This window comes from Sebastes fasciatus, chromosome 14 (genome assembly GCF_043250625.1).
Source record: "Sebastes fasciatus isolate fSebFas1 chromosome 14, fSebFas1.pri, whole genome shotgun sequence".
In the NCBI taxonomy this organism is placed as follows: domain Eukaryota; kingdom Metazoa; phylum Chordata; class Actinopteri; order Perciformes; family Sebastidae; genus Sebastes; species Sebastes fasciatus.
In genome coordinates, this window is record NC_133808.1 from 3225538 (window position 1) to 3250441 (window position 24904).

General features: G+C 40.5%; 1 protein-coding gene across 3 annotated transcripts in view; it reads right to left on the minus strand.

The window, feature by feature from the left end:
- Positions 1-24904, minus strand: part of adarb1b (adenosine deaminase RNA specific B1b) — a 176173-nt gene that overhangs the window by 49337 nt on the left and 101932 nt on the right. Inside the window, exon 4 of one of the 3 annotated variants that reach the window (XM_074658178.1) lies at positions 16784-16822. Coding sequence is in view for 1 of the 3 variants with exons in the window: in XM_074658177.1 (XP_074514278.1) it covers positions 14741-14840 (100 nt within the window). In the remaining 2 variants the exon portion in view is untranslated. Of the gene's footprint in view, positions 1-14740; positions 15080-16783; positions 16823-24904 lie in introns of those variants that run through there. The other 2 variants (XM_074658179.1, XM_074658177.1) reach the window with 2 other exon arrangements.

Here is a 24904-nt window from a genome sequence, read left to right on the forward strand (position 1 = left end):
ATAGTTTCATTGCTGGAGGACATACAGTACATTTAAGGAATTAAAGACTCATTTAAAAAGCATTTTTTCACAATGTGATCTTGTCTGTGTCATACAGATGATTTCTTGCTTTGACTGGCAAACAACCAAGTAGCAAACAGACATGCTTTTAGTTTTCCTTTTTGTTCAGGCTGGTCTCATACACCATTTGTAGCTATACCTAGAAAAGTAATGCACTGTAATTCGTGTACATCCCATGAAATTAATTTGTGTGTAATTCACGTAATCGTGAACCAAAAAGATAAAGAGTGGAAAACGCCGTGTAGTGAGTAGGTCGGAGTGGATGGGTGGGTCAAAAAATACCGGACTTTCACCCAGGAGACCGGCGCTCGGGTCCCATTTGAAACCAGATGTCAACGTTGACATATTTGTCACCCAATTTACGTACTTAAGTAACAAAATTTACGGAGTTATTTAAACCCAAACCGCAATCTTTTCCTAAGCCTAACTAAGTTGTTTTGTTGCCTAATATTAACCAAGTCGATCTATTCCTAAACCTAACTAAGTACTTTTGTTGCCTAATATTAACCAAGTCGATCTATTCCTAAACCTAACTAAGTAGTTTTGTTGCCTAATCCTAACCAAGTCCATCTTTTCCTAAACCTGACTGAGTAGTTTTTGTTGCCTTACCCTAACCAAGTCGATCTATTCCTAAACCTAACTAAGCAATTTTGTTGCCTAATCCTAACCAAGTCAATCTTTTCCTAAACCTAAGTAGCCATTGTTGCCTAAACCTAACCAAGTCGATCTTTTCCTAAACCTAACTAAGTAGTTTTGTTGCCTAATCCTAACCAAGTCCATCTTTTCCTAAACCTGACTAAGTCGTTTTTGTTGCCTAATCCTAACCAAGTCCATCTTTTCCTAAACCTAACCAAGTAGTTTTTTTGCCTAATCCTAACCAATTTGATCTTTTCCTAAACCTAACTAAGTAGTTTTGTTGCCTAATCCGAACCAAGTTAATATTTTTCTAAACCTAACTAAGTAGTTTTGTTGCCTAATCCGAACCAAGTTAATCTTTTTCTAAACCTAACTAAGTAGTTTTCGTTGCCTAATCCCAACCAAGTTAATCTTTTCCTAAACCTAACTCAGTAGTTTTTGTCACCTAAACATAACCAATTCGATCTTTTCCTAAAACTTACTAAGTCGTTATGTTACCTAATCCTAACCAAGTCAATCTATTCCTAAACCTAAGTAGTTTTTGTTGCCTAATCCTAACCAAGTCCATCTTTTCCTAAACATAAGGAAGTTGTTTCCTGTGAAAACAGATGTTTATTTTGAAAAGACTATACATGTAATGAGCGGAAATTGACACGTTGCTGGACATTCGTAGGAAAACGAAAGGAAAAAGAGGAATAACTTTTTCGTAAGATATCATACAAACTGTTTTATAGAAGAAGTATAATGTGTTGTTCTGTTACAGTATTGCCGTTCTTTCTCTACTCTTTCCACTCTGCTGAATCCTCCCACTGTTTTGATTTGTTCTGATACATTTCAGGTCATAATTGTATCCAGCCCAGAGGCTGTTTGTATTGGCTGAAAGAGATTAGATATGTCCAATGAAGTGCTAAAACAATTTAATTTAGACTTTTAAACCCTACTTCTTAATGCATTTGATAATCCTGTGTGTGCCAACATGGTCCAGACAATAGCCCCTTTGTTAACTGTCTACATGATCTACAGCCATGCATAACAGTGAAGTAGTACAGATTTTCCTGTAAAAGACGAAGAATGAATAGAGGGGTGAATGCCGCAGATGCAGCAATGAGACTTACAAGTTGAGAAGGAGGGAGTGGAATAGGAAATAAAGACAGAGATGGATACAAGGAGGAATACGGGGGATCATTGTTAACTGTCCATGTATGTGGTTAGGTAAGTGAGTGCTACTGTCGCCATCCCACAATCCCATTACTTTCCCCAATAAAGCTTTGGCAGTCCAGTGATTACCTGAAGAAAGCGAGAGAGAGAGGAAGAATCTTAATAGAAATGGGATCAGGGTTTCTTTCTGTGGAGTCAGAACCTTCCTCATCTCGCTCCCCCCCTCTCTGTTGCCTCCTCAGGTGATGTCTCTAGGCACTGACCAGGTAATGCACTGTAATGGAGTACACGTGTGGGTGCCGGTGGCCTAATGGAGAGAGGGTCGTGGCAGCGAGGGGAGAGCCTGTCGTGCTGCCTGATTGAAACTGATGGGCCAAAGTAAGGGGGCCACGGAGTACCGGCCACCCAACATGGCCCTCCCTGTCTCATCAAACAGACACACACACGAACACACACACGCTTACCTCTGAGTCCATTATTCAATTTGGCCCTTCTAATGACCAGTGAATTAGGCTGCCAGAAGCGATTTGCCTTCTGAGCCCTACTGCTGGACGTACATGCTTTTCTCCACTTTGCATATTAAGAGGCAGCTATTCAGCCCAATCAGAGACTGTAGCTGGATGAGGAAGGCATCTGAGACAAATGAATGTGATAAAAAAAAAAACATGTAGCGAGATTTAGAAGTATGGTGTATCATCTTTGATTGTGGCCAGAACAAAGACTCAACATGTTCCCCCCTTGATTGTTAGATGAGAATCAAACATGTCATAGATGCGTAAAGCTGTGCGGTACAAATGACAGATCACAAATATGCCTATACAGCACAAATATGACGTATTTCATCAGTAAAACTGCTATTGCCCTCACAATAAATGGCACATAAAAGACTGGCTAAAACTAATGGCCACCACTGTTTCAGGTCATTAATGAAGACAATCTAGACACCTGCTTGGTATTTATGTTTGCTAGACTTGGGGACTAGTGTCTCAGATCAAGCAAACAGGTGCCCAATCAATTCTTTCGACAAGGCCATAATACAGTGTCTTTATCGCTACAAACACCATGATACGCCACCATGGTTTTACCATGACCTCCACTTAGGGCTGGGCAATATATCAATATTATATCAAAGATAGATATTGTCTTAGATTTTGGATATTGGAATATTGCAAAAGTGTTGTCTTAGTCTGAATCATTAGATCCATATTACTGATGATGATTTATCAAAAATGTCATTGTTGAACTATTTTGTAAAAGCATCAATAGTCAGCCCCACAATATCGTCGCAGTATCGATATCGAGGTATTTTGGTCAAAAATATTGTGATATTTGATGTTCTCCATATCACCCAGCACCTACTTCCACTTGAGTTGTGCATCTTTTCCTTTCGTAGTTTTGAACCAGTCCCAATTTAAATCATATTACTTTTTTAAATAACAAATGTGTCATCAATTGAATTTTTTTCCTCAATTTCTATTTCAAATACTGTATCAAAAATACTCATAGACTGTATGTAAGAAGTGGATGTGAGTCACCGTGATGTCACCCATTGGTTTGTGGTGCTTCGAGATCGGCATTTTGGCCGTCGCCATCTTGTTTTTTTTTGGGAACCAGAAGTGACACGAGAGGGTGGAGCAAAGTACAACCGAACAATGAATACGACATTTTTAGGCGTCCAAAAATGTTACGATTAACTTTCATGAACTGAAAACACACTGTGAAAGGGTTAAAGTTCTAAGATGAAAACACGGAAAACTCCCAGACCGGACAACGCCGTGGTACGCCGACCTGTCAATTATGATCTATTTGACTCTAAATGGCACCATAATTTACTAAATGAACATCATGCTGTATTGAAGAAGACTTGAAACTAGAGATTGAGACCATAAACTCATGTTTACAATGTTTACTGAGGTAATAAATCAAGAGAGAAGTAGGCTCATTTTCTCATAGACTTCTATACAATCAGACTTCTTTTAGCAACCAGAGGAGTCGCCCCCTGCTGGCTGTTAGAAACAGTGCAGGTTTAAGGCACTTCCGCAAAGGGTCCTCTGCCACAGTGGTAAACATGGGCGGTGAAATACTGGATAACGTTTTTAGTCAGTTCCTTTTTTCCGTTAGCAGTATTTGCCTTATGTCGACTACTGTCAAGGCACAACCTTTGAGTATGAATAGAGAGATCTGCAGACAGATAATGTCTTTTAAAGACTTCTGGCAAAAGGTGGTCCGACATTTCTCTCAGTGTGGTAATGTTGTGGATTGACGAAGCAGGTATGTGATTGGGGAAATGCAGTGAGCTGGGAGGGGAGGCACATGAGCAAACACACACACACACACACACACACACAGGCTACAGGCACAGGAGTGCAGAGAGAGAACTTGTAAAGATCGATTTCTGCCAGCCCTATCGATTTTTCTTCTAAATGTCATGGAAAGTTTGGCTCCCATCTGGGGTTCTGTATCGACGTAGCTGAATCTCTGCCTCTTGCAATGGTATTTCGATACAAACCGGTTAATCATTACTCCCTTACCTGCCCCTGTATCATATAATGAACATCACATTACATTTGATTTATAAAATTGCACCAATTTGCACACAAGTAGAGAATAAAATGAACAGTTGTGAGACTGCCAACGCAAAGTCAGAGTTGCTGACTGGATCGGCGTTATATTATGTAGAGACAATAGCCGTCAATAAATTGGCAATCGGAGCCCTGCTAATGCCAGGAGTCATAAGGAAAGACCGGCACCTACAGCACACCAACCTGTTCTTGACACCTTAGTACACGCATGAAAAGAAGTTTTGCATACTGTGCTCATCTTGCATCATATCTAACAGCAGCAAAGCTACACTGCATCTGTTCAAAACATTGAGACATTCTGACTCACGAATAGGGCTGAAAGAAAATATTGAAAATATCGAATGTTGGAATACTATGTTTTGTGATACTTTATCGATTCTCAGAAACGCTGGTTCTATTTTGAATGAATAGTTAACATGCAAAGATGAACTCAGTCAATACTTTATTTCATTGGTAAAGAGATGCGTCCTCTCAGTGTATGTACCCTCTCAGAGTAGTGCTGTGATGTTGGATGTTACAGGGACTGTGATAAATGCAAATGTAGATCCAACTGTTCTGATTGCATAAAAAAAAAGTAAACAATTTTTACTCAGATTTGATGCATTTGGTGGTGTGTTCTTTTTGCTGTGACAATTTTCCTAAAATTAGATTTAAAAAATAGCAATATATCGCAATATATTGAATGGTAACCCCTGTATCGTTATACGTATTGTATACGCAACTTCTTATTCAATACACAGCTCTAATGATGAAAACATATCAACGTGGATAGAGAAACATTTTAAGATGGCTGATGAATCTAAAAAAAAGTCAAAATAAAGAAGCCCCATGCTAGTCTATGCTCAGCATACAAAAAGGAGTGGTTTTGCTACTTCCCTGCTGATGCCTGCCTCACTTTGCATTTAGCCTCAGAACAATACTGCAGTGAGATTACAATCAGAACCCGGCTTTGGACCCCTTCTGTGTGGAGTTTGCATGTTCTCCCCCGTGTTAGCGTGGGTTTTCTCCGGGTTCTCAGGTTTCCTCCCACAGTCCAAAGACATGCAGGTTAATTGTTGACTCTACTGTAAATGTCCCGTAGGTGTGAATGTGAGTGTGAATGGTTGTCTGTCTCTATGTGTCAGCCCTGTGATAGTCTGGAGACCTGTCCAGGGTGTACCAGCCTTCACCCAATGTCAGCTGGGATCGGCTCCAGCCTTCCTGCGACACTGATTGCAGGTAACGGATGGATGGGTGGAGGTCAATGCAAATGCTATGTGCCAAGAGAATACAAAAACAACTAGGGCTGTCGATATAACCCGCAAAATTGCGCTATTGACAAGCTAACCGTAGCGGATGTAAACCACTGGCCCCCAACTGCTATGTTCACGTTTTTCACAGCTGAAAAAAAAAACGCCGCGCCTCATTGCCCTTCTATGTTCTGCATTGAACAATAAACAAGTAGTCAATTAATTAGTCAATCAACTGCCATCTTTGTAATTTAAAAAGCAACAATATACCTAATAATAGTCTAACTATAAAGCTTATTTGTATAACACTAAAATCAGGACAAAAGACGTAATTAAAAAAAGAAAGAAAAATCCAATAGTACCGCATATCGCGCTGTTGAGCCAATCATTGTCACCGCAGGGGAAATTCTTTCACCGCGACCGCACTGACAACAACAACAACAACAACAACAACAACAACAACAACAACAACTCCTATCACATGGACTTATTTCAAACCAAGGATTGCACTGATGGGCTACTCAGTGCAGTTACACATCGTGCTCACCGCACCAAGAAACTGAAAAAGTGTCCCGTCACTCTTTATGGATTCCTTGAGTCCAGGTATCAGGTTTAATAATAATGAAACTCCTCTACTTTTGCTTTCCTCCATCTTTTTCAAGGTTGTTGGGTGGCTGCCTCTCCTCGTTTCAATACGAGCTGTAAAATCTATTTGACAGCTCTGATTTATGACACAGCACAGGCACAGAGCGCCTGTGGGGGGAAAAAGAGAGTATGTTTGAGTGTGTTTGAAAGTGTGTGAGCGTGTGTGGGTGTGTGAGCGTGTGAGCGTGCCCTGGCTCACGGAGGACCACCGCTTCTGTGCTCAATGTTCAAGCGCCCGACGGAGCACACAGGTGGGGAACTCCCGTGTGCTCACGAATATCCGAACACAGACAAACCTGTGATCACATGCACACGCACCGGCGGAACTAGCATTAATAGACAGAGCACTGTACGTATTACACTATCTAATAAGAGCTATGCTCACTTGGAAGTGTGTTGACTCTGGCAGTGCCTTAAAAACTGTTTTTCTTCCTAGTGTGTTAATTTTTCTTTTACAAAGAGGTAAACAAGTGTTGTCTTGTGTTGTTGTGGGCAGTGGGAATATCCTCAAGAGCATTGGGAACTCTTGGGTGTGCACGCATGGTGCCTTCTGTCAATGTTTACTTTTGGAATTGGAAAGTGTTTTTTTGTCAGCTCTCTCCCTCCGTCTTCCTCTGTCCATCAACCCCCCCTCCAATCCTCTCCTCTGTCCTCCTGTTCTCCTCGCCTGGATGCCCATAGTACTCACCGTTTGTCACATTCAAGGCCAGGTTAGATGCTCTGGGATAGGAGAGGGATGTGTGTGTATGCTCCAATGTGTTTGTGTGCACATCTACAGTATACAGTATATATATATATACAGTATATATATATATATTTATATATGGAGTTTGCATGAGTTTTCGCCAGGTTCTCCGGTTTCCTCCCACAGTCCAAAGACATTGCAGGTTCACATCGCATGGTTGTCCATAGTTAATCGCGATTAATCGCAATTTTTTCAAAATGTACCTTAAAGGGAGATTTGTCAAGTATTTAATACTCTTATCAACATGGGAGTGGGCAAATATGCTGCTTTATGCAAATGTATGTATATATTTATTATTGGAAATCAATTAACAACACAAAACAATGACAGATATTGTCCAGAAACCCTCACAGGTACTGCATTTAGCATAAAACAATATGCTCACATCATAACATGGCAAACTGCAGCCCAACAGGCAACAACAGCTGTCAGTGTGTCAGTGTGCTGACTTGACTATGACTTGCCCCAAACTGCATGTGATTATCATAAAGTGGGCATGTCTGTAAAGGGGAGACTCGTGGGTACCCATAGAACCCATTTACATTCACATATCTAGAGGTCAGAGGTCAAGGGACCCCTTTGAAAATGGCTGTGCCAGTTTTTCCTCGCCAAATTTTGCGCAGCTTTGGAGCGTTATTTAGCCTCCTTCCTGACAAGTTAGTTTTACATAGTTGGTACCAATGGATTCATTAGGTTTTTGTAGTTTCACATGATACTAGTATCTACACTCGAGCTTTAAAACTGAGTCCGGTACAACCCCTGAAAGATCGATTGCGTTAATGAAATGAAATGAAATGAAATGAAAACCCGTTAACTTTGACATATCCTATCCAGGGAAGTCTGAAAATAAATGCTGTGCAAGGACATGAATGCATCCATGTAGATTTGTGTGCGCCTGCACCTGTGACATTGTGTCATCTAGGAGTTGAATTTCACACCTTGTGCCTTTGCTATTGTCAGGCAGAGAGGAACCGTTGACGGACAGCAGGGGGAGGACGGGGAGGACGGGGGGGAGAACTTCTGTCAGATGAAAAAGGTTGTGGCAGCTGACAGAGGGAAGGAGAAAGTGTTCATGCACCCTTAGAGGACGTATGTCAGAGGTGTGGGAGGACAGACGTGCGGTCCGAGACGGAGCAGAACAGTGAGGGCTACACTGTATTGTGAAAAAAAAGCAATAGAAGTGTGATGGAGCTCTCTCTGTGGTAAGATTCTAAAGGTTGAAATTCATCTTTCCTCTGTATTGCTGGCAAGGAGTTCATATTTGGTCGGGAGAATTCAATACTCATCACGACATGTCACTGTTCCATTACCTCGAAAGACATTCCTCTCCACGTACCACATGACGGCAACACATTTCATTATCCGTTTGAATCTACGCCGACTGTGAATCTACACACGTGAAGTTTATCTGTGGGACGACGAAGGGAGCCGACACGAATCCCTGCGTACGTCTCTAGGGCCGTGAAGTGTCTCTCCGGCAGCTAAACACACCTCGGCGGTTTGTGCATTCTCGCTACAATGTTTTTTTTCCCCCCTCTGTCAGTCTGTTAGAGTCATTAGCAGCATGCTAATCAAGGCTAATTACATTGAGATAGGCAGAGACAACTCATTTCTTATCGTGACAGAGTGCCGCCGCTGTGCCTGAAAATGTTGTGCCACTAAATAAGACGCTGCTTTTAATCACCAGTGTTTTTTTTGTTGTTGTTAGGTAAATGAATGCGACCGTGTTTTCTATTTGATTTCTATTGTTACTTCTGTCAAATGTTAATCGGTCTGTCGGAGCTTTTTCAGAGGTTCTAAATCTAATTTTTGTGTCTATACATGCATCGGCTTTGGTTATTCTAAAGGGCAGGGAAACAGCAAAATCAATTAAGAAACTGTATTTAGTATTATGTTATTCCAAATGGTAATGATAAAATCATTTTAAAGCAATGGATGTAAGGACAAGTGAATATTCTAAGAGAAAAGGGAAGGGAAAAGAGCAGGAGGGTTTGGGAGGAAGAGAGAAGAGGAAGGAAAGAAAGGTGGGTGCGTGAAACGGGAGGAAGGGTATTTGAGAAGAGAAAATGCGAAAACAGAGTCTTGTTGTAGGCAAAGTCTCTTCCACGGCGATGGATTGTAAGCGTCAGGCGGTGCAGATCCCCCCTCTCTCTGCCCCCCTCTTCAAGTTATAAAAGCTCATTTTGGAGATTTTGCTGGCACGGCAGAAAAGGCCTCTGTTCCCCATTTTCCATATTTCATATACGGCCCATTGGCAAGCATCGTCTACGAGTGTCATGGCTTGGCACATTTATGAGAGATGCATTGGAGAGCTTATCACTTGGAAGATATGCTTAAGTTTAGCGTTTTGAAAGTCACTGTGCACTCTACGGTAATTCCCTTATAAAGCAGAGGTAAATTATGATCACCTACATGGTTACGCCATCAACAAATACGAGTATACACAACTGAAAGCGTGAGTCAGAGTTGCAGCTTGCACAACAAAAAATAATAATAACACATCTGATTTACATAGATCTATGTTAATAAAATCGCTACAAAAAACTAGGTTAAGGGTGCAGTGTGTAGGATCTGGCGTGGCGACATCTAGCGGTGAGGTTGCAGATTGCAACCAACTGAAACTTCTCTCGTGTGCTGAACGTGTAGGAGAACTACAGTGGCCGACGCAAAAACACTAAAGGCCCTCTCTAGAGCTCTAGAGTTTGATTTGTCCTTTCTGGGCTACTGTAGAAACATGGCAGCCGGCTCTGTGACGAGGACGAGGTATGTAGATATAAACGGCTCATTCTAAGGTAAAAAAAACACAACAATTCTTATTTTCGGGTGATTATACACTAAAGAAAACATTAATATTATATTCCATTTTCAGCCAATTGAACGCCCTAGTTGTTACACACTGTTCATTTAATTAAAAAGGAAATGGAACAAAATATTAGGACAAGGAATACGAAAAATAATAGGAGAATATAAAATGGCATTTATTAGCATTATTTGACTACCATAACACTGCAGTGAGATGTAAAGAGCCATCAATAGACTTTTTCAGAATTGACAAAATAGACATAAATGGGCCCCTTTGCATTTCCTGTTGCAATTTTTGTTAAAGGTCCAATATCATAAAAAAAGTGAGATTTCATGTTTTTTTTATTATAAAGCAGGTTTAAGTGCTGTATAAATACTGTGAAAGTATCGAAACGCTCAATCCATGGGGAAATACACACAGCCCGTATTCAGAAACTCTGCATTTGAAACAAACTGTCAGGATTTCTGTCCATTTGTGATGTCAAAAAATATACAATATTTAGACTCTTTACACAGATTTAAACATATATATTCTAAATGTTTCCCAGTTTATTTCCTGTTGCAGTGTATGTAAATAACATCAGCTGACAGGAAGTAAACATGGACCCAATCTGTTGCATAGTATCGCAATTCTGTTGCAATTCCGTCGAAATGCGCTAAAACAGAGCATTTCAGACAGAGGGTGAATACAGGCATATTCAGGCTGATAGCATGAGGAAAATAAAGTGTTTTTTGAACATTACAGCATGCAAACATGTTCTAGTAGAAACACAAAATACAAGTATGAACCTGAAAATGAGCACGATATGGGACCTTTAATGACAGTAAGCCAGCGTGAACAATACCAGGACCTTGAAACTGAAGCAGCTAAGTAGTGATGCACCGATACTAATCCTGGATAGGATATCGGAGACAATGGGGCTGATCTATTCAATTTAATTCTGTTTATATACTCTATACATTATATACTTTTATAGAATTTTAATTCCTGTTTAAATTTTGACCAATTTGTTGCTGCATTAAAAAGGTTTAAATACTCTCCCTTTAAGTTACATTTTTAACAGATAAAAATGTGCTATTAATTTGCGATTAATCTTAATTAATCATGCGATTAATCGGAATATATATTTCAATTGATTGACAGCCCTACATAATTCCCAACATTGCTCAACAAACCTTCAACCTGGTCTAATTAACCAAAATAATTGAAAACACCTGTGCTGTGTTCAGGGCCCTTAAATGTTCCTAAACAGGGTAAAGAATGATTGAACTCCTTTTGTATGTGTCACCAGCTAAGTAGTCACATTATTCGGGTAATTACTGGAAGTTTGAATGAAACGCATACGACAAATTGCACACGCAGCCTAAGGGTAATGTCCTCTTTGTGTTCAAATGTGTCATACAACAGCAGACACATGCACACTTTCCAACTGAGCTGAATTAACATAGCATTTCATCAAAGTGAGCTCTGTCAGTGGGGCGGAACAAGTACTATAGAAGCTACAGATGCACATTAGTTGAATATTAATCACAATCGCGGTTTTGGCTTCCCACAATTATATGAACATGATCGACTGCGATATCGATGTTTAAAGGTCCCATATCGTGCTCATTTTCAGGCTCATACTTGTATTTTGTGTTTCTACTAGAACATGTTTACATGCTTTAATGTTCAAAAAACACTTTCTTTTCCTCATACTGTCTGCCTGAATATACCTGTATCTACCCTGTCTGAAACGCTCCATTTTAGTGCATTTCAACGGAATTGCAACGGAATTGCAATGAAATTGCAATGAAATTGCAATGGAATTGCGTTGCTGGGCAAAAGTTTGGGTTCATGTTTACTTCCTGTCAGATGATGTTATTTACATCCACTGCAACAGGAAATAAACTAGGACACATTTAGAATGTTTATGTTTAAAACCATGTAATGGTCTAAATATTGCACAATTTCTGAATACGGGCTGAGCGTATTTCTTTGTATATTGAGCGTTTCGATAGTTTAGTAGTATGTATAAAGCACTTAACCCTGCTTTATAATGTAAAAGACCTGAAAACCTAATTTTTTTACAATATGGGTCCTTTAAATGTAAAAACAAATATTTTGTCCCTAAAATCTATGAACGATCGTGATAAATAATCGTGATTATCATTTCGGCCATAATTGTGCAGTCCTAATAGAAGCATGCACACATTAGGATTTGTGTTCAGTGTATGACACAAGCAGTGTGGATCAGTGTTTGATGGCTCAAACTCAGCTCACCCGGGTCAACCCCTGTATCGACACGTTGAAGTGTCCTTGTGGAAGACGCTAATCTGCACTTACTGTAATGGACTACCCAGTCTAGCGGCGCGGCGCCGACTGTGACCTCACCGACAAGGAAACCGAGCAACGAGATTTTCTGGAGTCAGTGTCACATTATGATTGTCTTAAGTAAGCCTGTGACCTCGTCCTCACGGCGTTAGCGTTAGCTGCTAACCCCGATGGGCACTAAAGCTAAAGCACTAAGCAACTTATCAGGAGGCTTCCGGCGCGGGGGGCATTAAAGCTGACCGAGAGGAGCGAGTAGAGCAACATTGGCCCAAAGTCCTGCTTAGTCATCGCTTCTCTCGGTGTGGTGAAAAAAAAGTGCCAATTTCATTCCTCTGGTGATAAGGGGTAGAGTGAAAAGGCCGGGAATCAGACCTGTGTAATGCTGATGGACGTAGTCAGTCTCTGAGTGAGCGGGGCTCCAGTGCGAGTCGTTGGGGGGGGAACTGGAAATGCAGCATCAGCAGTGGTGGATTTACTTGGATGAATGGACTCGGCTCGGCGAGGATGGAGGCGGTGGTGGTGGTGGTGGGGGGAGTTTGGAGGGTGGTGGGTGTCAAAGCAAGTGGCTGAGACATGGCTAATACTGCCAGTGAGCTGTGGCCACCTAAGTAATTACTACCTTTGCTGTTAGGCTAATCCCCCCGAGCAGAGCAGCAAGCTCAGGAGAGAAAAGCTTAGAGCCTCTGTGGGGCTCCCGTCACCTGACTTCTTCTTCTATTACACAGAGACACCGACCTGTCTCACTCAGAGAGAGAGAGAGAGAGAGAGAGAGGTCCACTCTACTCAATAGATCTACAATCATGCTGATCCTTCAAAACATTCATAAACATACACACGTGTGTTTAATCAAAACAGATGAGTATATCTCGTTTTTTTTTTTTTTTTTTTTAATTTAGGCTTCCATTGACACTGAATATAGAATGGAAATATGTGGCCGAAATATGGACTTGGACTTGCATTTATATAGATCTTTTGTAGTCTTCCGACCACTCAAAGCGCTTTACACTACATGTCAACATTCACCCATTCACACACCGACGGCTCAGACATCGGGAGCAATTTAGGGGTTAAGTGCCTTGCTCAAGGACACTTCGACATGTCACAGGAGGAGCCGGGGATCGAACCGCCGAGCTTCCGATTAGTGGACGACCTGCTCGACCTATGTATATATCTACCGTATGATAATACATAATATAAACAAGAGGATAGTCACATCATGGAAAAACAGAAGACAAAGCTTTTTTTAGTCCCCATGCTAACACTAGTTGTAGATGTTTTCTGATGGTATTCTACTGGTTAAGACACACATCCATAGAGTACTTGTTATGACCACGGTTAGAATCCGGCCATCCCCATCTCCCCCCCACCCCCCTCTCAATATTTCCTGTCCTCTACTGTCTCCTGTTAATAACGTGCTAAAATGTAATCATAGGTATAATTATATATATATATATATATATATATATATATATATATATATATATATGTGAATACACATGCAGTTCATATGGTTAATAATTTAGTGATTGGACCGTCAACTAACAGGGAATTAAATATCTAGAATTTATGTTTCAATGGTTATAAATATAATAAATTTAAATAGAAGACAAAGCTGACAAATATTAGCACAATTGAGAAATCACATTTAAACCATATGTTGACCTTTATTTGGGGGGATCAGCGGTGACTTGGGTCAAGCGTGATGTCCTTTGTAACGATTGTCTTCTTGATATTATTGCGAGATAAAAAAAGTAGGGATGCACCGATACCGATACTGGATCGGATATCGGTGACAGCGTGGCCGACCTATTCAATTCAATTCTATATTTATATACTATATACATTATATACTGGAATTTTAATTTAATTTTTTGACCAAATTGTTGCTGCATTAAAAAGGTTTACACTTGAATTGTAATTCCTGTTCATTTTTAAGATTTTTTTACCAAGTTGTTGGTGTACGAGTTATTATTTTAATAATAAATAACAATTTGGTAAATTTATATTTATGTATTTATTTGTTACATTTTCTTTTACAAAGTTAGGAAAGTAAGTCAAGCCTGATGTTGTCTTACACATAACAGAATGATCCCACTGACTTCCACAGTGAGGCATACAGCTTATTTATTAAACACTGGTATCGGATCGGTACTCGGTATCGGCCGATACCCAAGTATCAGTATCGGGACTGAAAAAGTCGGACCGGGCATCCCTAATAAAAAGTTAATTTTGACAAGACACATTTTCAATGCAAATAAACACAACTTCAAATTGCAACCGATGAGACGTCTCTACATGTAAACCACCACAGAAAACAGAAAACAAACTGACTGCTGAGCAGGTTTACTAACCACAACAAAAAGGAACACATACTGTGCGTCAGTGTAAAGAACAGATTCCAGAGCAGTCTGCTGATGCTGTTGACAACTTCAAACTTCACAGAAACTAATTGTTTTAAAACAGCAAGAGAGCAGCTCTCCTCTCTTGCCGGTTATCAAACATGGAAAAAAAAAAAAGTCTCCAACCAGTCAGCTTGGCATCACATCTCTGCTGCTGCGAGGGGGTTTACCTTTGCGTTCGGAGCGTTTCTTGCGCCTCCTCTTGAACCTGCGTCGGATCAGGCAGTAATAGGAGCCCAGATTCTGCACTCCGTTGGTAAGAAGGGCCATGGCTTGGTCAGCACTTAACCACTGTTAGCAAAATCAACTAAACAGCTCTCTTTGCAGCACTAGACTAACCTGGAGCAGATCTGCTGGGATCTCACCGTGAACACATGGTCTACCTGTCCTTCACGCTCGTCCGGTGTGTGTGTGCCGTCAAGCTGTAATGATATTCAGAACTCCACACACCTGCAGCGTTTCTTTCTTTCTACTCCCTCGTATCCGAAACTCTCGTTCCCTCCCTCCCTCCTTCCCTCCCTTTCCTCCTCCCCCTCGCCGTTTCTCTCCTCTGTTGACTCCATGTCTGCCCTATCAGTAGTCAGAGAGGGGGAGGAGATGGGGTAGGGTGTGAAAAAGAAGGAGGGGACTAGCAGAGGAGGGAGGCTCGGGTGGGAATTAACGCAGGGAATCAAACTCTCAAAGTCACAGACGTGTCCGATAAGCAAAAAACCTCTCACATCCCAGGTCAAAATGCAACTCCAATATGCTCACACATTCACTACGTACACACATGTGACATTCAAACCTGCTAATATAAAAATGTAAATTAAATCACCCTTGCAATGTTGGAATCAGTTTTCACCTCACCCTTTTACTCCAACTTCAAGATTTTTATATGTATCATGCTTGTATTCCCTCTCTACTGACGTACCTCACCGGGAGTGAAAGGGATGAGAGGCATCTCAGAAAAGAAGCACTCTGCCTACCTCTAGTGGTGATCCTCTGCAATTACACCTGTGATGAAACCACATCTTCCAAGCCACCGAGGACTCACTAATGCTTAAGCTGATGATTATTGTGGCTGGCTGAGAATTGTTATTAAAGCAGCAATGGGTCGTATTGGAGCAAATATGATTTAAAAAAAACCCACTATTTTTATAAAAACGGTCACTATATCCTGACAGTAGTGCATGAGACAGGGAATCTGAACAAAATCAGGTGGTGCAGGTGCAGAAGTCTAGTTTTCCCTCAGAAAACATGAATGATGCCAAAAACATTCTGACTACCATCGCTTTAAAGGTCCCATATCATGCTCATTTTCAGGTTCATACTTTTATTTTGGGTTTCTACTAGAACATGTTTACATGCTGTAATTTTCAAAAACACATTATTTTCCTCGTACTGTCTGCCTGAATATACCTGTGTTTACCCTCTGTCTGAAATACTCTGTTTTAGTGCATTTCAACGGAATTGCATTGCTAGGCAACAGCTTGGGTCCATGATTACTTCCTGTCAGCTGATGTCAACTGCAACAGGAAATAAACTGGGACACATTTAGAATGTTTACGTTTAAAACCACGTGATTGGTCTAAATGTTGCATATTTGTGACATCACAAATGGACAGAAATCCTAACGGCTTGTTTCAAACGCACAATTTCTGAATACGGGCTGTGTGTATTTCTCCGTATATTGAGCGTTTTGATAGTTTAACAGTATTTATATAACATTTAAACCTGCTTTATAATGTAAAAGACCTGAAAATCTCACTTTTTACAATATGGGACCTTTAAATCAGTCTCCCATTCATCGTCTATGGAGCAGCTCCAGACTTTATACTTGATGACATCACTAGTTTGAGACTTACTTCTCTGGTTTCTGGTTGTTTACGTTTAAAACCGTGTAATGGTCTAAATATTGTATATTTGTGACATCACAAATGGACAGAAATCCTAACAGCTTGTTTCAAACGCACAATTTCTGAATACGGGCTGTGTGTATTTCTCTGTATATTGAGCGTTTTGATAGTTTAACAGTATTTATATAACATTTAAACTTGCTTTATAATGTAAAAGACCTGAAAATCTCACTTTTTACATGCTCGTTTTGTTGACAAATGGTGCACTAAAAGCCTTCATTTAGCCACTTCAACCAATGTAGACAAAGACAGAACGAAACAAGAAAAGTGAGTCCAACAACAGAAATGGAAAAAGTAGAGAGAGAAAACACTCACCTTTGGCTCTGTTGTGTAGTCTGCGATCGGAAAAAAAACCTGATGGAAAGAAAGAGAAAATGTTCCAAGTAAGTAAACAGCCGAGTTACTGTCAAAGATCTGGATTACTGACAGTACAAAGGGCGCAACCAAGTTAGTGGATGGATACAGAGGGCAAGTAAAGGTACACACACTAGATTAACCCTCCATTAGTGGTGAATATTAAGCCAGCTTTCCACAACAGACGATCTTTGCCAGCCATGAACTGACTGAATCGTTCCAAAAGCTGGTGTTTCTGGCCCGTCGCAGCCATTGTCTGAAGTGACAGTATGCAGGTTTTTCCACTGAGCGTTACTGGATCTATTAATTTAGCTGGAAAACTGATTTTTTTTCCTTCTAATTAATTCATTGCAATATAATATAAAGTGCTACAGTGCTTCCCTGCAAGCACAGCATTTGGCAAAAAACAAGGCCCTTATTAAGAAATGTGATGTGGTGGTTAATGTGGCCAGTCGTTACACAGAACGCTGATCTGAACCAGACCAAACAAACACATTACTAAAATGTTTTCTCTGGAAAATAAACAGGCTAAATGAAAACAAAAGTTCCAGACATCAGAATAACCCCAACTGACAAAGCTTTCAATGTCCCTTCGACTAACCAAAGAGACTTCTAAGTTCTATAACATTCACTATTTGACCATCCAACTGGAATTTTCGACTAGATACATATTCATGTTAGATTAATACCGCTGCAGTCTGCAGCATGCCACACGGATGCACATGTAACATGGAGCAAATGTGAGCGTGTACCGTAACACTATATATGATTTCCTTGTTTTGGCTATACTTTATAACAGTGGTTCCCAACCTGGGGTCCAGGCCCCCCTCAGGGTGGCGCCAAAGATCATAGGGAGTGCACGAGGATTTGTCTGCTCTGAAGTTGTTAAAATTAGATTTGCACATTTATAACTAAAATCATAGTAACACACTTACTAAATCGTTTATACCAAAGTCTGAAGATAAACTTATTTAAAAAGATATTTTTTTAGCTTCTTAGTAGGCCATATTCAGTTTAAACCCAGTATCTGTGTACAGTTTCAGATAAAGATCAGGCTACACTAATATTATCAGCATTATACTATTTGCAGAATTAGATTCAAGGAAAAAGGTTGTAACCACTGCTTTAGAACACTGGCTTTTAAATAAAACAGTGACTAAGTTTCCATGCACACTAATATTCCACTATTATTCCGAATATGACAATATTCCAAATTTGATAGGCGTCATGTAAACAGCATATTCTGTTTGAATATTCTAAATTAGGCCTTATTCTGAATGGAGCATTTCCCGATTAAAGGTCCCATATCGTGCTCATTGTCAGTTTCATACTTGTATTTGGTGTTTCTACTAGAACATGTTTACATGCTGTAATATTAAAAAAAACAGCTTTATTTTCCTCATACTGTCTGTCTGAAAATGCCTGTATTTACCCTCTGTCTGAAACGCTCCGTTTTAGTGCATTTCAACGGAATTGCATTGCTAGGCAACAGTTTGGGTCCATGTTTACTTCCTGTCAGCTGATGTCATTTACATCCACTGGAACAGGAAATAAACTGGGACACATTAAGAATGTTTACGTTTAAAACCGTGTAATGGTCTAAATATTGTATATTTATGACATCACAAATGGACAGAAATCCTGATGGCTTGTTTCAAACGCACAATTTCTGAATACGGGCTGTGCATATTTCTCTGTATATTGAACGTTTCAATACTTTCACAGTATCTATAAAGCACTTAAACCTGCTTTATACTATAACAGACATGACAATCTCACTTTTTACAATATGGGACCTTTAAGACATGTGGGATATGCCGATATTATTCACGTTTTAGGAGCATTCTTTGGAGCAGTGCATTCGGAATATGCGTCTCAATTTGGAGTTTTTACCACAGTTTGTGACACACGGCCTCTTGCCTGTTCAGGGCTGGCTCAAACACAAACACACTAGCCGACAGTTTGCAGAGATGCATGCCCAAAAGAAAAGCCCACATTGCTGGTCGGAGGGAGAAACACACCTACTTTTAAACATTATGAAAGACTTGGATATCAACAGGTTTTTGATTATTTGTAAATATCCCAAGTAGGAATATTGTCTTATTCGGAGTTAGGACATGATAATTTGTGCATGTAAACGTAGTCAGTGACTATGAGTTAGGGTGGTATTAGAAGGGTTTGAGGGTAGAAGAAGGTGTCTACATCTATATTGGCAGACTTGTTGCCCTCTTTCTACTAAGTCCCTCTGTTTTTGGAAGATGTACCATAGCAAGAGGATGATTCTAGACATACAGACAAGGCAACCAAAGAGTTTTTAAAGCACAAACCCCTGTTGTTGTTCATGACTAGGTAAGATAAATATCTTCCTTTACCAGTGCAACGAAGATGGACTTTTTTTTACTAGTATTATACTTTATAAATATTGCAATTCCGAATCTGATTTCTGCACATGAACCCTCCAAAAAAAATGCTATTTGAAGCCCACAGACCAAACGTAACAGAAAAAAGACCTTCAAGGTCCCATATTGTTAAAAAGTGAGACTTTTATATTATAAAGTAGGTTTAGGTGTTATATAAATACTATTAAACTATCAAAACGCTCAATATACGGAGAATTACAAACAGCCCGTATTCAGAAATTGTGCGTTTGAAACAAGCTGTTAGGATTTCTGTCCATTTGTGATGTCACAAATATACAATATTTAGACCATTACGCGGTTTTAAACGTAAACATTCTAAACGTGTCCCAGTTTATTTCCTGTTGCAGTGTATGTGAATTACATCAGCTGACAGGAAGTAAACATGATCCCAAACTGTTGCCTAGCAACGCAATTCCGTTGAAATGCACTAAAACAGAGCATTTCAGACAGAGGGTAAATACAGGTATATTCAGGCAGACAGTATGAGGAAAATAAAGTTAACATTACAGCATGTTCTAGTAGAAACCCAAAATAAAAGTATGAACCTGGAAATGAGCAGGATATGGGACCTTTAAAGCTCCAAAGCCTTACTGGTAGATACAGCAGAGACGAGGAGGGGGAGAAGAAATAGAGACATAAAAGCTTGAGAAGAGTAAAAGAAATAAGAGGGGAGGATATCGAGAAAACCCCTTGAGTGAGAACGTAAGATAAAGAACCAGGAAACGAAGAGTGGGAGATGAAGCTATGAGGAAAGGTAAGATGAGGTGAGGAGTAATCTTCCTATAAAAAAAGAAAAGAAGGGTTGTCTTGATCCAAAAGTAGGATTTGGAACCTCCGAGGGTCGTTTAAGGTCAACAAGGCTGTCTTCACTGCTGCCCGACTCCACCACAGCTCTCCTCCCACTGCTCCATATATAAAACGTTCTCAAAAAAACAAATTCAGAGACTTTTGGGTAGAGGTTTGCCAATTAAGCACATGTAGTTAAACTGAGCAGAAAGACAGAGAGAGAAAGGCAGAAAGAAGAAAACGAGACAGCGACTGAGAAATGGTCGAACGGAGAGGAAAAAAAAAATGACTATAAAAAAAAAGGCAGATGGTTAGAGCAAAAAAAAAAAAGAGCCAGCCAAAAGATTTGGGATAAGAGTTGTGGGGTCAGTCTGAGAAAGCAGATGAACTTAAATATTCTCCAGATGTGAATTCATTCATGCTTCTGTGTGGAAGCCAACGATAACTATTGGCTGGCCAAGTCTCACCACAACTGCCTTGTTTTTGTTTTGCTTTGTTTTTCTGAGAAAGAGACTATAGTCAGTCCACTTCCTTTAGTGTTTTAATTTATAGAGCAAAAGACATGCAGACATGGGAGAATAGCCTCGCATGCCCCACAGAGGCACATGTTGTTCATCCACAGGCAGAGATTTTACCCACTCCTCTCTCTCTCTCTTGGCATTTTCGACACATCCTGAAAGAGGAAAGAGGCTGTGGTTACCCAGCCTGACTTTTAAAGGCGTTCCAGACTTCAAATAACAGCTCGACTCCTGGTGGCCTCCGCAGTGGTTAGACTGAGAAACACAACCATTGACAAAAACAACCTCTTAAACTGTTTCACAGGCAAGCGGTCCAGGCTACTGTGGTGAGCCCATCTGTTGGTTCATACCGTAGATGTGCTCACCGTCAACTAAAAAGAACCAAGCTCTAAAAATAGACTCAGTGGGAACAGCTTTTTTTTAATTTTCAAGCCACTTTCAGGGATGCAGAATTGTAAGAGCTCAGTATTAGCTGGTTAAATCGTGCTTCACTAGTACTGGCTTGGAAGATTCCACCTCCTAACTTGTGTTAAACTACCACAGACGATGTAATAAAGAAATGCACAGAAATATACTGGAACTAGAAAGGCACTCGGAATGCGCAGACCTTCGCCAATCCCGTTTCCTTAAGTGAAAAATGATGCGTGTATCCGCCCCGTGATTCGGATCCGCTCCAAAATGTAATGGGTTCTAACTTAGCCCACGCTCCACCCTTCCTCCATGTTACATGAAAATCAGGCTAGTAGTTTTAGGGCTGCCTCCTCTTCTTCCATTAGTCGACTAATTGGCCGCTTTGGTTTTAGTCCGATATGTTATTTTTTAATGCTTTCTTCATGTTGAATGACTTACTTCCAAGTAACTTCTGAGCACATCTCTGGTAAACACAAGATTTAAAGTGATGCTTTTTGCTGTATGTGGAGAAACTCAGTTTCACAGATCTGTCGATTAAATCAACTGATCGATTAGTCAACAAAATGGTATGACAGTTAAGGCCCAGACACACCAACCAGACATCAGAGACCAAGCGGCGACGAAGGCCACCAGTTGCGTCGCCTCACGTCACCTTTGCCTGATGTTGCACTCGAAAACACCACAAAGACTACAGCCGGCGGCCAACTACCACGTACGTACGATCTGTGACTGTGTGAGATGAAATAACTCTCCCTACCAGCAGGCGGCGGTAGTCTGTATTCGTCATTCAAAAAGGGAAACCAGAAGACCGAGGACGACGGATATACAAGCCGTTGTTTTGATACGTACATGAAACAAAGCGGCGTTTACGCGACTATTTTCACACCGCTCTCACTCACCACTTAGCTTCATTCCAGACGGCCATGTGGTTGTGAAAACATCCGTGTGTTTTGAATGATCAGATGAGATGAAGATGAAAAATGAGAAGAGCCTTCTGTGTTTTTTTCTCTTGACTTTACTCGTTGGCTTGCTTTCCTCACTTCCGTTTCTCTTCTCGTGCACTGATTCTTCCGCCAATCACGGTGATTTCTCTGACCGACGGCTGCCGCCGCCGCCGCTTCAACATGCTGAATCGTCTCAAAAACAGGCAGACTAGAGCTGACAGTGCAGGACACATTGAAAAAACTAGACCGACGAATGCCCACCGAGGGCCACAAACTGTCAGGCTTTAGGCGATAAAACTACAACCTCTTTAGATTTACACACCGTCACATCCCTAGTGCTGGTGTGGTTAGTACATTTGCAGCTGATTTGCAGCCAGACAATAATGGAGGAGTCAGGTGAAATTAGCATGGAAGACGTCTATTGATGATTAGGCTATACCAGAGGTCAGCAACCTTTACTATCAAAAGAGCTATTTTAGGCAAAAAAAAACAATCTGTCTGGAGCCGCAAAACATTTGAGCATTGTGATGAAGGTAACACAGTTTATAGTCTAAGTATATAGTATATAAGTCTGATGCAGTGAGGGCCAAAGTGCAAATGTACTACGGAGTATTAAGGCCATATTGAGGGGAAAAAAATCGGAGATTTCCAGAATAAAGTCATAATATTACGAGAAAAAAGTCGTAATATCAAAAGAATAAAGTCATAACTTTACGAGAAAAAAAGTCGTAATATTACGAGAATAAAGTCATAACTTTAGGAGAAAAAAAGTCGCAATATTACGAGAATACAGTCATAACTTTACGAGAAAAAAAGAAAATAACACGTTAAATTACTACTTTATAATTTCATGACTTTATTTTCATATTCCGACTTTTTTTCTCGTAAACCTATGACTTTATTTTCATAATATAAGGACTTTATTCTCGAAATCTCAGATTTATTTTTTTTCCTCAAAGTGGCCCTAACACTCCGTCGTACCGTCGTACCATAGACCTCCAACAATGATTAATAAAAATGAAAATGTAAACAAAACACAGTTATTCATTTCCATTTTCAAAAATCTACAGGGAGCCACTGGAGAGGGACTAAAGGGCCGCAGGTTGCTGACCCCTGGGCTATACCATGTTACTAGTTATAACACATTACAATTTAATAAAAAATTTAACTATAGGGCAAACAACAGCATTGTTTTGCATTTTGTGTCCTTTGAATAAAAGACTACTTTTTCAGTCACATATTTTCATCTTTCAAGTTTTGTTAGAATTATTGTTATAATATCGTATCGAGATTGTGAACCCAATATCGTGTATCGTATGGTATCGTGAGCTGAGTGAATCGTCCCACCCCTAGTGATCAACCATGTCAATAGATGATACTAGTGGGTGTAGTAGGCCCCTATTGACCCACATCTATGGGGCTTATATGGACTGACAACGCCTATTTAATAGCCTGACAACAGTCTGATCGGCTGAACTGAACGGACATCCGGAGCAGAAGAAGAGTATAAAAACCAAACCTTGGAGTATTCCCGCGGACGCTGATGAAATAAAAAAAAAAGAGAATTTTTTTAGTCTCTTAAAGACCTGTGTGTTTCAGCTGCACGTCGGATCAGTTATCATTGTGGAAAACAAACACGTAGGTATGAGTATGAGTGTCCTGCGATCCCTGAATACCTAAACCTGAAAGCGGATGAAAAATGTTCTGGCGAAGAGTGGAGTTCCATTGCCTTGTGAGGAAGTCCCGTTCCTAAAGCAATACTCCCTGAACTTCATCTTGTGAACAGAGTTTTGGCAAAGATTTAGAGAGAGAGAGGGGGGGTTGCATTTGAGAAGATTAGTAGGGGAGCGCCTTTTAGAGCTTTGGAGTGAGTTTGTGTGTGGTCATATTAGGGTCCTATGGTCTTTGAGGACTGGAGTGGAGGGACAGTTGACTTGACATAAGTGATGAGGAAAAAGACAGCAGAGACCGGGCTGGACAAGAATCAAGTCAGAGAGGTTGATTATGAAAGAGAAAGATGATGAAAGAGAGACAGAAAGTCAGTCAACTGCGCGCGACAAGAGGAGTGTGTGACTGTAAACCTCGACTCCCGGTCTTCAGCCAAAAATTAGGCCAATGGCTCAGTAACCACTAGCCCCGCAAACACACACACACACACACACACACACACACATACACACACACACACAAACACACACACAGGCTAGCCAGTGTCCTGAGAGCCATTAAATGCTCCCCCCTCCCTGTGACCTAGCTTTTTCTCACACATGCATACACAGGGACAATTTTAATTAATCCATCATTTAATTACGTGTGTGTGTGTGTGAGTGATTGTACTGTGATTGATTGTGTGTATGGATGTGTGTGTGTGTGTGTGTGTGTGTGTGTGTGTATAAAAATGCAAGGGAGAGAGAAGCTGCATCACCGTGCACTATATTTGTCCTCCCCTTGTGAACGTCTGGCAGTGTTTTTGTTCTGCTGACTTCAGTCCAGCAGAGGGCAGCACTGCTACAAGGTAATTAAACATTATGCAGCATGCACACACACAGAGGACGGAGAATGTTTTTGCATTTGCTTGAACATCATAATCAAATTTTTCACACACAAACACTGCTGCAACTGCTCACATATGTTACGCTGCTCTGTCCTTGAAGGTAAGATCTGTGAATGGTATAGTGTAAAGTTTCCTTACAGTGATGGTTTAGTAGGGGATGCACTGTGAAACACATCTTTGCAGAATTCTTTTGCCCAATTTATTATGGAAGTGTATTTGAGACAAATTTGAGAGAAATAGGCACAAGCCAGAGCAGAAGGTGCTGACTAAGAGAACACATCGGATCAAGTGCTCTCATCACATGTACACACTAAGATGGTTTTAGAATGGCTGCCAAAATCACCGGGAAGAAGCCAACAACCTACCCACATGCTGAATGCAATAAAACAGAAATGATCAGAGGACATTTCTTACTCAATTCTGTACTATTTGACTAAAAAGATGTTTTA